The 16,520-nt window shown below is 45.0% G+C and overlaps 1 protein-coding gene across 1 annotated transcript in view; it reads right to left on the bottom strand.

Annotated features, from left to right (window-relative positions):
- Window positions 1–726: 726 nt before the first annotated feature.
- Window positions 727–16,520, bottom strand: part of UBE2D2 (ubiquitin-conjugating enzyme E2D 2) — a 20,909-nt gene continuing 5,115 nt past the window's right edge. The window contains exons 5-6 of the mRNA XM_010008285.1: window positions 4,227–4,320; window positions 727–2,397 (exon numbers count right to left, since the gene is read on the bottom strand). Coding sequence (XP_010006587.1) covers window positions 2,352–2,397; window positions 4,227–4,320 — 140 coding nt within the window. The 3' untranslated portion in view covers window positions 727–2,351. The remainder of the gene's footprint in view (window positions 2,398–4,226; window positions 4,321–16,520) is intronic.

Here is a 16,520-nt window from a genome sequence, read left to right as displayed (position 1 = left end):
AACTGCCAAAGCCAAACCCACCACCTGCCACAAGAACCACCCTCAGGTAGCTCACTCCTAAAGCAGGTAGGAGGAATGTCCCCCACGGTGCATGTTGCCAGCCCTGCAGCCACTCCAGCCTGCCCTGCTCACTGAACACAGGGGACCCCACTGCAAACACATGGGGCACAACCCCACCATGGCTGGGGCACAACCCCACCATGGCTGGTGCACAGGACCTCCCTGGGCACAGAGGGTCCCCCAGGAGCACGAGCCCACCTGGTAGAACTGTTCAGCAACATGGCCAGACATGGCTAAAGCTTAACCCAGAGCCAAGACAATGGTGCCAGCCACCAGCTCCCCCTCTGGTTCTGACAACACAAGTTTGTACCCAAGTCCCCAGTGCCAGGACACCTGCTGCTTCACCTCTACCACCAACACCTTGTGGCATAACCCAGGAGTACTGGGAGCTTAAGGTGACCCAACAGCCAGTCCCTATCCCTGCACACCTGCTGCTCCCCTCCCCAGCAGCTGTCCCCCCAGGCTGTCACTCAGCCAGGGAACATGACTCTGCTCCACAGCTGGAGAGCCACATGTGACCCCACACCAGGGACAGCCGTGGTGCCTGCTGGAGATGGAGCCAGGGTTCACCTACAGGGGGCTGGGAGAAGCCTCCAAGAAGCACTGCCAACATTAACATCCAGCAGGGCAGACAAGGACACTGAGAGATGAGACAAGTGGAACAGATTTAGACCAAAAGCAGTGGACATTTATTCCTCAGTTGTGCAAGAGTGTAAAGATGCATTTGAAAATGGGTGGGACAGACCCCTGTGGCTGGAGAGCTGGAGGCTACAGCCTCTCCTTCGTAGTCGATGGCTTTGTTTACAATTCTACTAAGAGGAGATAAACTTGCAGACTCACCTAGTTCACACCAACGATGCTGGCAAATACACTTGTATACAAAGAAAAGTTTCAAACTACATTTTTCACTAGATTCAAGTGAAGACTTTGTTCAAAAAAAGACACATACAAGTACAATTTAAAACTGTATGAACATTTGCAAATGTTTAGTGCAAAGTAATTATGTAAAAGCTACATTTTATGAAAGTTTGTGCTGATGTGTTTGCTAGGTTGGGGTTTTTTTTTTCCTTTTTTTTTTTACCCTTTTACATCCATTATTTTAGTTACATAAGGTTTCACTTACCTACAGTACATATGCATTGTGTTAGGTCCCATGCAAGTGGGAATAATACCATTAGGCTTTGTAAAATGTCACTCAGATCCTCATTGAGTAAACTGGTTTTTTGGTTTAACAGTCAAGTTCCTGGCACACTACAGGTCCTGATTTCATGTAAATGCTCAAGCTGATGTTTGTCCTGCTGGGGTGCACAGGCCTTTGTGTGATGCAAACCAAACTGCTTCATGACTTCCAAATGCAACCATTGGTGAATGCAAAAAAAGCTTTAGAGAAATCCACCATTAGTTTTAGCCTGGAACAAACTGCTCTTAAAATTAAAAGCCTATTCACACCAAGTTATATGTAATGACTGTAGTAATCAGTTTATTACACAGATTAATCATTCTTGAACGTACAAGCTCCAGGGGAGCAGTTGGGTCTTTAAATATACACAAGTTTTCTGTCAAATGGATTTTTACCCTTACATCCAGAAAGACCTAAGCAGTTAAAAAACTTAAGAAAAATAAGAGCTATTAGCTATGTATTAACTGAGAAACCACATACAAACCAAAAAAAAAAAGAAAGTATGAAGGAGGGGAGAGAGTTGAAACAAATCAACATCACTTGATTCACTAATAGCTCCAATTCATTAAATGTTGACCAGTTAAACTCAGACCTGAAGCACAGGATGTGGGTACAGTTTCTCTCATTGGTCATAACATTTACCTAAGGTGTAGGTCCTTCAGAATAAAATGAATACAGAAACAGCTTCAAGTTCTTCACCTTGCTTTTCATAACTGTTATGAGTTTAAAAGGATTCCACTTAAAAATCCTTCAAGGATCAGCAACACTGTCCCTAGAACAACAAAACCCACCAGAACGCTCCCCTTCCCGTTTTCTTACCCAATTTAAATTGACCAGGAATGCTTTTAGGCTCACAAAGTTATGACTGAAGAACCAGCTTTTCACACACACACTTCTCTGCTAGGAGTCAATGTTGGTACGGGGAAATACAGTATTTCTATGTTGTTGTTCCAAGTATGTACAACACGCAGCACTGCTGTATCAGGTAAACATGTGCACAGGGGAAGATGAGGCGTGGGCTCATAGAAAGCAGTCAAATGGAAATCAAAAGGACTTTCTCTTTCAGAGTTCCCCTATCTTTATTTGTAGAGGTTATCCAATAATTTCTTAATTACATGGCATACTTCTGAGTCCATTCCCGAGCTATTCTGTTGTACCTGTATGTATAAAAAGAGGGTTTACTTAACACAGCATCTGAACATTTAAACTCCAGCAGACTATTACACATGTGGCACCAACTTAAACCCTCTCCAGCAGTACCACTAATTAGTAAAATTTAAGAGCAAAATGAAACATTAGGCAGAGGGAACAAGAAAGGCCACAGTACTTCATGGGAAAACAGTAATTACAATATTTTCAACAGGAATACAAGATCTCTGCAATTCCAGCCATGAAGCAGAGCTAGGTGTGAGAGGAAAGTATTTTCAGGAAGTCTTTATTCATAGCTCCCCTAGCCCTTAACTGCTGCATCCCGGGGGGAACTATTACTGCAAGTTTTAATTTTGGAATTCTGGAAAAAATGTTTCCCTCCCACCCCATTCTTTTTCCCTTTCCAAGTTAAGCCTAGTACCTGGAATCTGGCTGGCTGCCTTGTTTCATGCTACATATCACATGCGGCTATTTTAGTGACTAACAGGACACAACTGGCCCATTAGAATGATCTTCTCTTTTTCTGAAGGCCCAATATGCTCCATTTCCCAGGCCACTTGGAGCTTTAGCACCCAAATACCCTTTGTAGCCAGAGGCACCGCTAGAGGAAGCTCAGGGTACTTATGTAAAACAAGGTTGTTGTGATTAATGGTGCTGATAAAAGCTGCATTTCTGACAACAGAAGGCAAGCTGTTCTTGTTCTACAGAATTTCTAGAATAAGCTTAAGGCTCTTACTGCAAGAAGTTTCCTTCCTAGTTTTATTCACCAGCTCAGTTTTTGTGCTAGAATTTAGTTTGTAGACAAATGTTCCTAAGCTTAAAAAAAAATCTGACAATCCACCCATGAAGGCACGAGTGTTTGTTTCTTCACTGTTCTGAGAATATTTAAGCAGCAAGCTCAGTTTTTTTAAGCACAAAATTCATTTCGCTCTTTTTGGAAAAACAGGAAAGAGTCCTGCACGTTTTAAGTGCAGTCACTGTCAGCTGCATCTTGCAACACTTGCAGCTTCCACTGCAAACTGGATGCATAGACTTGTTTCTCAAGTGTGCAGCAGAGCAGCAAGTTTGTGGATCATTTTCCCTTCCTTCCTATCTTGTTGTCACCAGATGACCATGTAGCTTCAAAAATTAACTCTACTGATCAGATCTGGAAGGGTAGAGAGGTAGGAAAGTGTTTACAATGGCCATTAAGCTGTTGCTTTTAAATAAAGCAATTTAAACCTCCTGATTAGTGCTGGAATTCTCTCCATTCTTGCTTTACTTCGTAGAAGATTGGAGTCCTCCCACCCCACCTCTACACCACTTGCTGTCCAGATAAAACAGGGTATTTTTGTTATTTCCCTGCTAGTATGACTCCATCACCAACAGCAAGCACGGAAATGCTCTCCCACCAGAACAACTTGTTCTCCCTCTGCTGGTTATGAGGAATTAAAGCAGGCAGGAAGGCTCTGAAAAGCTGGTCACATCCAACTTGAGAGCTCCACATGAAACAGTCACAATTTTCACTTCACGTTTTCATTACATCAAAAAAATCTGCAATTAACAGCTACAACACTAATGAAAGACCATGGTGGGGAATGAAAATGCAGGAACAAACCCACAAGACCTCTACACCCTTCACTGTTACTGACACATAAACCTTTTTCCTACAGCAAGACAGTACTGGTAACACAGCTGTACTCCAGATCCCAGGAAAAATCTCCCAAAGACCACAGCTGAAGTGACCCAGGCAAACCCAAATTCACCTTATTTTCCAAGAAGGTGGTTCTTTCAGTTCCCCTTCACTATGTAAGTGTGGGTTCTGCTGTCAAGAATGTTACATGGTTTCCATACTCACTTTTCTCTATCTGTTTTGTAGATCCGTGCAATCTCAGGCACTAAAGGATCATCTGGATTGGGATCACACAACAGAGAACAGATGGACAAAAGTACTAGGGAGAGAAAAAAAGATACTGAATTAGAGTTTAAGTGCAGCTGAAGACACCTGTAGAAGTCAGCCCATCCACTTTCTTCCCCTCTAGCCATCAGGATTAGCATAATTTATTATTTTTTTAATGCCAAGCAGCAGTGATGCCAAAAACTGCAGCCAAGCTATTTTAAACAAAAATCCCTATCATTTAGATAAGCAACTTTGCATGACCCCAAGTTTTTAAATGTCACCACCACAACTGGGAACCTCCTGGAACAGCTGGACCTGGTAAAAGCCTTCAATCCCAGGGCAGAAGCCTTCTATCTGAAATTGTCCCCAAAAGCCTTCTCAGAAAGCATCTCTGCTTCTGCACTTGAAATTCAGCTTTTCCCTAAACCAGGTGACCTCACTGTTAAGGACTTGCAGAAGCACTAATCAAAAGTCAACCAGCAGACAGATCCAACTCAGAGGAAGGAAGCCTGAGCTGCTCACAGCTTCTTAAGAACCATTAAAAAAAAAAAAAGCTAGTCTTGCAGAGAATTAAGAGGCTTTATCCAATTATTTCCTGAGCATAAGGAAGGTTGAGATGAATGAATTGTAGAATAGTATTCAAAACAAATCAAGGAAGTGTAGGTTACTGCACTTGCACCAACCACAAAATCCTGAGATTTAAAAGTTCACTCTAAATATAGTCTGCATAGATGCCAGAAGCCACATCTCCTCATCTGATGCTGCTCAGTGTACTGTCAACCATCACTCACCTTGGGTGCCAGGAGCCTGCCTGCAAAGCTACAAATAGCACCTGCACAGTCCCACCTTGGCACCAAAGTGAAGAGATGAGAAGGCAGCAAGTTAGAAGCAAAGCACATCAGGACAATGGTACATGAGCGTTGAGGTTCCATCTCAACATGAGGAAAAACTTCACTGTGAGGGTGATGGGGCCCTGGGACAGGCTGCCCAGAGAGGTTGTGCAGTCTCCTTCTCTGGAGACTTTCAAAACCCATCCGGACATATTCCTGTGTGATCTGGCAAGCGTTCCTGCTGCAGCAGCAGGGTTGGACTTGATGGTCTTCAGAGGTCCCTTCTAACCCCTGTGATTCTATGAGGCATGTCAGAGATGTTTTCTCCCCCTCCCAAGAAGGGCCAAACATCCTTTTGATTAAAACAGGCTGAGGAAAAGCAATATAAACAGTGCCACTCCGTAAGTCCCTACAGCAATGGCAGCAACAGCAGAGTTGTCATAGTGCATCCTCCAAGTGAGCTGGAGATGACAGCAGTGAGAAGGTTGGAGGCACTAAACACAAGTCTGTTCAACTTCCATCAGTTGCTATTGTGCTGTGGAGCAGGAGGCAAAGCTCCTGTCCTGAAGACATCACTGAAGGGTGGAAGGGAGCAGCAGGCACTGCCTGCTCTGGGTGGGGGCCAGAGGGACATTTATGGGGTTTTTTAATACTAATTTAAACAGAGCTCAAAAAACAAAGAGCAAGATACAGCAAGAGAGAAAGGGGAAAACAGGTCTGATACTCACAAAGCAGTTTTGGTTAGAAAACACCTTTCAAAATCATTCAGTCCAACAATTAACTCAGCCATGCCAAGGCCACCACTGCCCCATGTCCCTCAGCACCACATTTACATGGTTTTGAAATGCTTAAAGGGATGGGGACTCCAACCCTGCCCTGGACAGCCTGGGCCAGGCCCTGACAACCCTTGCCAGGAAGGAGTTGTTCCCCTGATCCAATCTCAACCTCCCCTGGCACAACTTGAGGCCATTTCCTCTTGTCCCATCACTTGTTCCTGGGGAGCAGAGCCCAACCCCCCTGGCTCCAACCTGCTCTCAGCAGCTGCAGAGCCAGCAGGTCTCCCCTCACCTCCTGCTCTCCAGGCTGGACACCCCCAGCTCCCTCAGCTGCTCCTGCTCACACTTGTGCTCCAGCCCCTTCCCCAGCTCCCTTGCCCTCTTCTGGACACACTCCAGCCCCTCCATGTCCTTCCTGTCCTGAGGGGCCCAGAACTGACCCCAGGATTCCAGGTGCAGCCTCACCAGTGCTCAGCACAGGGGGACAATCCCTTCCCTGGTCCTGCTGGCCACGCTAGTGCTGACACAAGCCAGGATGCTGGTGGCCTCCTTGGCCAATATTCCCTGTAAACTGACAGAGATTTTCAAAGCAAGACAGAAGTGAAAGCTTCACTAGGTCTTTACTGAGCTTCCTGCTCAGTGATGAGAACACCAAGAACCCAGAAACCCTTGGTTCAGTTTTACTACATATTTCTGTAGACCCTTCACTAATGAACTGCCAGTTTCAAGTTAAAAGCTTCTGGAACAAGCTTAGTAACAAACTGTTCCCGATTTAAATTAAGATATTTCTTGTTCTAGAATAAAGAACTACCTCTTCTTCCTTTTTCCAACTTTCTGCTGCACACTTATGAAGGAGTTAAGAGCTTAATCATTCTCCCTCATCAAGCAACACTCCAACCATTTATTCAGCCACCCCTCAGAGTCCAGCTTCAGGGCTGAAGATTGTCATTATGTGCTGGAAACACGTAGGTGCCTCCAGTCCTGACCTGCTGTCCCTCAGCCAGGGACACAGCACGTTCAGTACCAGCAGTGCTGCCCAGCAGTGTCAGCACTGCCTTCTTCCCCCTGACGTACACTGAGCAAAGCTCACACTAGTGTTCTACTAGTAATGGGTATCTCTGCCACCTTACACCCAGCTTCTGCTGGTTAGTTTCAAACACTGTCAATTCTGCAGCTGTTTTCCTGTAGCTCATTTGTCTTTGAGAGACTCCACTGCTCTGGGCAATGAAGTTTCTTCAGCTGGTCAGAGGAGTTTTTATAGCTAACATCTGTCCCCTCCCCCCTTCAACAGAAGCCACAGGAAATCCAATCAAAGTTCTCTGGTCAATTATTTTAACTACCCCCTGAAGTTTTATCTTACCACAGCCCTTTAATAAGCAAGGACTTTTTCAGACAAGACAGCTTACCCTTCATCAGCAGAACCCAAGTTGCAAGTCTGTCTGGTTCCCTCAGTCTGCCCTCCCCAACCACCACAACACCCCTGTCCCCAGCAGGTATGGGGTGGGAGCTCCTCCCTGTGCACCTCACCTCAGCTTTGCAAACCCCTCAAACAGCTCCAAGAGCCACGGTCACCAGCTGGTCACCCCAGGCAGCAGGATAACCACGGTTCTGCCTTGTGTCCTCCAGAGCAACAGCAGACTGAACACCTGGTGCTGCCCACAGGCTCTTGCTGTCTGGCAAGATTCAGGTGCTGCTCAGGGCAGGCTTTCTTGCTGAAAGGCAAGAGGGAACTAACCCCTGGGCAGTCCAGGAGTTTGTTCTTGGCTTCCAGGCTCTCAACATGAGGCCATCACTGCTACTTGCTGCTAGAGAAATCCCATGTCACTATGACTCTTCACTTCTGTGGCCTGTCAGATTTCCATCAGTAGCTAAACACTTTCTGTGATGCATTCTGGCCAACCAGTCACTTCCAAAAACATTTCTAGATTTCAGTCCTCCACAGCTCACTTGTACAGCAAGCAGTATTACTCCAAAAGCCTTGAAGAAAAATGGACACAATTATTTGGCTTCAAGCTGCTCTGCCACTGTCAGCTGCTTTGTTTTATTTCTGTAAGCCTTCATTAATCAACACTATCCTCTACTATACTTGCTCTTGCTGAGAACTTCACATCTTTCCCTTGTTATCTATACAACCTCAGCAAGAAAAACGTTACCCAAGATATCTAAACCGGATTAATTTTAATAGCCTGATGAACCCAGCTATCTGTCCAAAATCAATTCAGGAAGTTTTTCTTGAGGGTTTTTTACCAGAACTCTGAATATATGTTTTACTCCTAACAATGCAAGTAGCCTCCAGACCACTACAAAAAAAACCAACACCTTAGGAAAAGGTACTTTCTCAAAGTTTAAGGAGCCAAGTGCAAGAGGAGAGAGGATGTAATTCTTAAGTCTCACTGAGTACAGGAGTTCTTTGATGCATCAGGGTAACTAATCAAACCAACATTGTGGAACAGAGACCAACATTGTGCTCAGGAGTTCTTTGATGCATCAGGGTAACTAATTAAACCAACACTGTGGAACAGAGCACCTTCTCCTGCAATCAAGTTTTACTAAAATGAATTTCACAGCAAAGCCTTGACTTCTACTAGTCAAATGGCTACAAAATCAGTAGAAGAAGAGTTCACAAGAATAATGTTTTGCAACCAGAGAAGCAGGTTGAACAACTACATAAGATAGGAGATGTCAACATTTCATACCTTGTCCTAATCATCCTGCATGACTATGGGCTAAGCTGCCCCAGGTGTCAGGCTGGCAGTGTCCCCTCTCCACTCTTTTGCTCAAAGAGACACAGAAGTGGCCACTCTTCAGAGGTGAAGTTTAGAGTTTTGTCAGGAAGAGCAAAACAGGTAAATTTTACTTCCTATGGACTCAAGGGGTTCCAGTACAGAGTTACATCTCTCTTCACTGGCAAAGCAGTCTAGTCTGTAGCAAAACATGGAGCAACTTAAAACACTGGCAGTTTAAAGCTCCTTTCTATTAAAAAATGGGATTTACTTCAACTTTGCTTTATTTCATCACCCATGCAGTCTGCTTAGCTCCAACACCTGCCCTGTGCTCCCCATCTGCCCACGGCAGACAATGAACACAAGTTCTCCTTCAGGATGCCTGCTGCTGAGGACTAGCACAGACCCAGTACTCCACAACGACCAAGGAACTGGGAGAACCAAACTAACCAAGCAGAAAGGCTGCTAACCAAGTGTTTTTAAACAAGTAATGAGCTTAGCTTCCCTATAGAGTAGTGACACAAATGCACTCTCATCAAGCAGAATGATCACTTCACATTACAAATGCTCCAGCAACATGCTCTCTGAGGCAAAATGAGGTCTATGAGACTGATCCAACTTCCTACGGCAAGATTCTCCTTCACAGAGCACCCAACACCGCAAAATTCAAGGACCCTTTTTCTCATGGCAGCTTCCCTGGGCAAAGAATCCTGCCATTTATAGCCTGTCAACAAGTTTAGCTACAATTTATCACGGTATGATCCACCTCAACTTCTCAGCAGTCTTCTGTGCTGTGCTCTTACACCACCAAGACCTGTCTGCCAGACCTGATGAGCAATTCCATCCTCCTGGTTCTGCCACACCTCACACAAAAAGTGTGGGTAGATGCAAATTCAATATGTAAACTCCACAGCTGAGTTTCTTCTGCTATGAAGCAGCTCAGTCATGAACCAGGACCTTCCATGAAGTCAGCTCTCCATAGATTCTTCCAGCACTGGCCAAACAAGCCATACAGAAAACAATGTAAACCACCTCTCTTCTAGAACATCTACTGGCCTACACAAATCTAAGAGGCACATCAAGCTCTGGGAACTCAGGAGCTTTCTGAGAAGAGTCTTAAAAGCCACCAGACCTCAGCTTCAGGTGTGGGGGAATAAGCTCCACAGTCAGAAGACAGACATGTTCCCTAGCATGTGAACAGGAGAAGGAAGTCAAAGGTGCAAGCAACTTATATTGACCATGAGCTTCTGTTGATGTTATGACAAAGTGCATCACACAGCTATGACACACCCCTGGATGTCAGGAGCACGTAGCTACAGCTGAGAGTGGTGTTTAGGGATTGGAAAGCAGCTGTGTAGAAGCCACAGTGTTTTAACACACCCTCCTACACCTTGTACTGATGTTCAAGTCAGTTGGGTTAGGTTGATTTCTACAGCTCACCAGATCAGGTCACTACTGGGAAACTCAATTTAAGCCTTATTACGTCAAGACATAAAACTCCACCTGCATCCTCTGGGTTCTTCAGATCCCAGCACTAGCTCAGCCCTTTCACCCTGTACTGAGCCAGTGGTCCCAGTTAACCAAGAACTATAGATGCCCTTGATGCAAAAGTCTGACATGATAGGTAAGACAGTGACTCCAAAAGACTGCCAAAAGCAGCTGATTATTGTCTTCTCTTTCTCAATGCAGAAATCACCCTCCAGATGCAAAACTCAAAGCATCACATTTGTTTGCAAAGCCTGAATGGGTCCAATATCCACCACTTACAGCTGTCCCCTTAGCTACCACAGATCCAACTAAAGTTTAGCTGGAATTGCAAGCAAAACTTGCTTCAGTAAAGCACTCATCTGTGGGACACTTCAGGACAAGGAGAAGCGACTGAGGAGCAATGCAATCTCCAGATGAATCACAGCAGAGAGATAAAAAGCAAGCACCAGTTCTTCCAAAGTAATGAGCTAGCCAGAAAAAACATCTGAACTGGTTGTGTTCTGATTCAACAGCTGTTTGGGGCAGTTAGTGCTCTCTGAAGAAAAGAGTCAATTCAGAATTATCTAGGAGTAAAGGGCTTGCTTGGGCACTGAGCAGCTTAGGTCAGAACAAGACCATGAGCAAAAGGCTTTGTTCTCCCCAAAACCCCTGCCATCTCCACCCTTGTATGAAAGGCAAAAATCACATTACTAGATCAGCAGAACGAGGGGAACAGGGAAGATGCCTTTTAAAGGAGAAGTTCTTCCTGCAGACTCAATTCCTGTGTGGCGCAAAAGGCCTCAGCAGAACCCTGGCCAGTCTTCTCCCACCAAAGAAAGGTGTCCATCTCTGCAGAAGCACAAAGACTGCACCAACAATTTTTGTGACCAGTCCAAGAAGGTACCAAGACACAAGGTCACTTTGCATGCCAGGACAGCAGAACAATGCTCACTCAGCTGTCTGTCCTGGCTGAAGTCACACAGTTGTCTCAAGACCACCAGCTAATCAGAAAGCTCATTAACTGACATGGAACAGAACAGGGAGATGTCCACTCCTGCACATCACACCAGCAGCCCAAGTGACAGTGCTGGAAGGAGCCCATCGTGCTGGCTGTGCCCCAGATGAGGGACAAGTATCATACCAGTAAGTTCTTTCTATGAAAAGCAATTTGTCACCCTCCTGGAAACCAGGCCACAGGCTCTGACAGTGCTGAGTTTTTTGATCCAGCTCCTCCAGCTGAGGTTCTAACACAAAAGTGAAGCTTGTCTGCTCGGGTTTAATTCAGCCTGTGACTCTGGGGATTATGAAACATCTCCGCTAGCATAAATGTGAGTTTTGGACACATCCCACTGCCAAGGAATTCTTAATTCCATTTCAGAGGCTTTCTTTATCCAGCTGTCCTGCTTCTCACACCAGCTCAAGGTTCCTCCTTTCCTAATCAACAGCCTGGCAGCCCAAAGCCTCCACGTTGAGGTCTGTTATAATTTACATCTCTGTTCCTCAAAAACAGGGAGACAGCTGATCCCTGAAATAAATATTTCCATGTACAATTAATACACTTGAGTTTCAGGCCCAGACCCTTCAAACTTTTGAGGTGTACTGTTGTCAGCAACTTCCATCAGCACTGACAAACATTAAGCTGATGATACTAAAACTCCACTGTTATCACCACTGTTGTGCCCAACAAGTCCAAGTGCTGGCTCCCAGTGACTGGCTCCTGACCATGAACAGGCAAGATGTCACTGAGTAAATCAAAGCAACTCCAGGCTCAGCTCCAGGACAATCCTATTACTGAACCATTGTCCCATTTCAAACTCCTCCAGCAATTTTACTGAATCTCACAGGAGGTGTAACTTCATATCTGAGCAGTTGAAACTTCTTTCTTCAAAGCAATTGAATTCCTACTAAGTTAAACAACTTCTGGTGACAAGAGAAGTGACAACTTCTGGTGACAACAACTTCTGGTGCCCACTGTACCACTGACTGGATGAGGTTGAAAGGGCCTTTGGAGATCATCTTGTCCAACTCTCCTGCACAGACAGGGCCATTTAGACCCACTGTCTGGGGGACATGTCTAGGCAGCTATTGAGTATCTCTAAGGATGAAGACTCCACACCCTCCCTGGGAAATCTGTGCCCGTGCTCAGCATCTAGTTTCTTTCCTAAAGTTCACAGGGATCCCTCTTTTATTTCAGTTTGTACCCTGGTGCCTTGTCCTGTCACTGGGGGTCACTAAGAACCCAGCTCTGTCCTCTGTGCACCCTCCCTTCAGGTGGGTGTATGTTGAAAAGATCCCTCTGAGCCTTTTCTTCTCCAGGCTGCACAGTCCCAGCTCTCTCAGCCTGTCTTCATAAGAGATGCTCCAAGCCCTTCACACTCATGAACTTTCACACTAGCCTCTCCAGAACACCCACATCTCAGTGCCCAGTGCTGGGCTCCCCAGAACAAGTGCTCCAGGTGCAGCTCCATCAGTGCTGAGCAGAAGGGAAGGGTCATCTTCCTCCACCTGAGAGCCTCCTGTAGCTGCCTTCATAGCAAGGGCAACATCTTAGAAGTTACACAAGTGGCTTCGTTCAAGTTGCAAAAAGAGTTGCAATGCAAGAATAAAAGTTTCCCAGACAACCCTAACTCAGCACAGGTAGAGAATGATCCACACTACGTGACAAGCTCATGTCCCTCCCATGTCATTTGGTTAAGCACTATAATAAGCAAATTAGAAGCCAAGAGGATCAGAAATCAGCTTCCTGATTTTCATGACTGCACTGTGAAGACCAAGGTCACTGATGCTGCTGGGTAGTTGGGAGTTCCCACCCAGGAAGTTTTAGTAAAGCAATTCCTGAACACCTGTAAGAGCAGCAGCACAGGTTCCCCCTGCAGTGAACACAGAAGAATATGAACAGCATGAGCTGCAGCCACTGCCACTCACCAGGCAGGGGCTTCCAATGCTCCCAACATCACCTCTGTGTCTCCTTAGAGATAAAACACTGTAGAGAAGTGGACAAGTTAGCCTGACCCTTCCTGAAGTGATTCAGCTTAGTATTAAACTCTTGCACATGCACTTGCCAAATCAAGGGAAAGATTGTCTCCCAAAACAGGCTGAAGTTATTATCATATTAAGACACGTTATTTTCCTCTTTAAGACAACAAGGATTCTTTGAGATGGCATTTTTAATTTAAGCCTACACATCCCTGCTTAAGCTTTGGAGTTTAAATTAACCATTGAGGTGTGTTTAAGACTGTATTTTGCAACTATTGTCTACAATAAGCATTATGTATTCTTGAAGGAACACTTCAGAACTACTAACATAAGCAAGTTAGCTATTCCACTGAGACACCCAGTGTTGTTCTCCCAATTCTTCAGACCTCATTTTAACCAGACTAGGAGGGGCAAACATTTAGAAAGGCAGAACACAACCCCAAGATGCTACTCACTTGCCGTGCTTGGAGCCAAGAACCTTTTGCAAGTTGCTTACAGAGTGGGGAAGAACTTCCTTATGTATTTAGCACTCCAAAATAAAACCAACAGCCCCCAGGAAGCTGGGCCTTTGCACTCTCACCCAGCCAAGAGGGTAGGGGCAGTTCCCAGGCAAGATATTCTGCCCTCCAGAGCAGCCCACCACCCTCCAGAGTCTGAAGAGCCAAGATGCCTCTCTACTTTTACCACTGATCTAGGATGACTAAGGAGCACTGACCTGATTTTCAGTCTTTTCACCAAAGTGGCACCTCAGATTAAAGGAAAATCACTGCAGACTCCTTCACCCTCCCCTTACAGGTTCATGAGCTACGTATCAATCGCAAGATAACATCTGGCCCATGGGAGCTGCTGACAATGTTGCCTACCAGACACCACTGGAACCTGCTGTCTATGATACGTTGTTTCCTACAAGAACTGTTTCTAGTCTTTCCTGATCTCTCTCAGTAGAGAATCACACACAATCACAAAGTGGTGGAGGTTGGAAGGGACATCTTGGAGGTCCTCTGGTCCTCCTGCTCTCAAGAAGGGCCACCAGGGGTCAGGTGCCCAGGATCATGTCTAGGCAGCTTTTGGGTATCACCAAAGACTCCACAACCTGTGCCAGTGCTTGGCCACCCTCAGAGAGAAAAAGTGCTTCCTGATTTTCAGAAGGAATGTCCTGTGTTCCTGCCTCTTGTCTTGCCACAAAGGGAAAGGAGCTTGCCTGTCTTCTTCACACACTCTGTTCTAGTTCTCTGCTTACACACTTTAAATTCAAACATCTTGCTCCTAACGGCATCTCCTTTTAAAGGGTGGCATGATTCAGGCAGTGCTGAGAAATCTAGACTACAAATCCTGAACTGTTGCTTTGCAAGAGATGCAAGCTTCATGCTGAATAACTCGAGTCTTGTTATTCACTTTTAATAACCCAACCCAACAACTCTTCCTACTAGCAACACATTTCTTCTTTGATAAGGTTATCAAAGAGTTCCTACAAAGCTGAAACAGTCCCAAAGTCTGCAAAAATACAGTTCTCAACTGACTGAAAACAAGATTTCCACCCTAAATGACAGAAGTTGCCTTTGTAGAATTTATTTATACTTCTTCAAGACAGGAATGTTCCTTTTAAGTAGCAGCTCTTGCCTCTTCCTAAGCTGAGGTCTGCTGAGATAACCCCATTATTTCTGAGGGAAGAATTTTTAATTTCTGAACTCATTCCTAAGAATTTCTTCTGTTGCTTTTAATTTCTACATTAAATGAACATCAAGGGAACTCAAGACACGCTGTTCTCACTGGTTACACAGCTTTGTGCTGTGAAGGAGAGTTTGTGCAGCCATATCCAGACACCTCATCTCAGGGAGTACCCTCTGTCAGGAAGGTGCCAGAGGAAGTAGCACAGAAGAGCCACATTGACCCCAGGGCTGACCCTGCCTGTGCCACGAGGATATAGATTGATGAGGATAAGAAAATAATTCATTCAAGGCAGAGAGCTGAAGGAGATGGAGGAGTTAAGAGCACACTGCAGCTGTATTGGGGCTGCAAAATTCATGGTGGGATGTATTTTGTGAGTGATTAAAGCTGAGTTATGAATAGGTAGTTCACTAATGCCCTTAACTAGCCTCTTAAATTCTTGCCCCTTCTTTTCCCAACTGCCCTAATTCCAGCCTATCCTCCAGTATTTTCAAGCAGACTATGACCCCACTGTCTATTACAGTATTTTAAACTCACTAAAACAAATGAAAGATAGCACATGATGCTGCACATTCTCCATCTACAGTATTCTAACCATCTGGTCAGAAACTTAACCAGGAGAGATGTCAGTATTCAGGACTTAGTGCTTCCAGCAGTGGCTGGCATTGGACTGGGAGCACTGGTAAGCAAAGCTGCATCAACCTGACAATCATTTTTCTTGACAACATTTCCCCAGTTCTTTGAGCTCACAGTGAAGACTTTCAGCTTCATGAACTAGCAGTCACTTCTGTCCAGAGAACAGTCCAGATTTGCCTTTTGATCTGCTTCTACAGAGGCGGAAGCCTTTAGAAAGACAGAAAAGGTGTGAACCTTTGTGAGTTCAGCAAAGGGGAGACATGGCATGATGTGCAAGGGAGAGGTACCAGGAGTCATCTCTCTGAACCAAAAAGTGTCTGAGAACATCACAGGTAGCTGAGAGAAGAATTACAGGCAACAGAATAGCCTCATATTGGTGGGACACAGTGTGAAGGAAGCTGTCATTGTATGTGCTGCCTGCAGCATTTACCTACAAAGACAGTGTGAAGCTCCAAAAATGGAATGGCCAGGACAGGATCCACACACAGAAGAGACAAAAACATTCTCAGTTGCTGTGGCTAGATCTACAAACCATAGATCTACAATTCCAATAGCCAGAAAAATCAGTGGGAGATTCAATCCTGGGTCTTCTTTCTAGGTGTTTAAAACCTCCTATCTGCATTAAATAATATGAATACTGCTCTACCAGGCAAGGGACACATTCCAGTGCCCCACAGGCTAACAAAGCTCACATAGATAGAGATGTTTTTCACTTTAAATATAAACTAGGATAGTGCAAGGTAGTTAAATTTTAAAGCATGTTTTAGTAGTTGTCATTCAACGCTTTGTTAAAAATTACCAATAAGGTTCTAATGTTCCCTTTAAAAATAACTTTTATTTTAAGATGACAAAGAATCAAGGCAGGTTTAGCTCTTTCTGAAGGCCACAGCAAGTGGCATTTTACTTGGAGTGCACTCTGACCACTGAAGTCTTCTGTTGTCATGTTCTAGGTTTAATTTTGTAGGCAGTGTTGTTTTTTAGTGTTTCGACTTGGAGGTGGGGTGGGAAGCCTACATTAGTCAGTGCAGTCAGACTTACCTAATATCAGACATTATCTAATACCTGACTTATCTAAGTCAGACTTTTCTGGCAAAGCTGAACAGTCTCCCTGTGGTCACAGGAAAACTGGATGTCCAGAGCATCCTGTGCTGGTGAATTGGCTGCAGGCCAGATGGA

Source organism: Chaetura pelagica, unplaced genomic scaffold, assembly GCF_000747805.2.
Source record: "Chaetura pelagica isolate M959 unplaced genomic scaffold, ChaPel_1.0 scaffold172, whole genome shotgun sequence".
Lineage (NCBI taxonomy): Eukaryota > Metazoa > Chordata > Aves > Apodiformes > Apodidae > Chaetura > Chaetura pelagica.
Note: the sequence above shows the minus strand (reverse complement) of the source record. Positions and strands in the feature narration are given on the sequence as shown.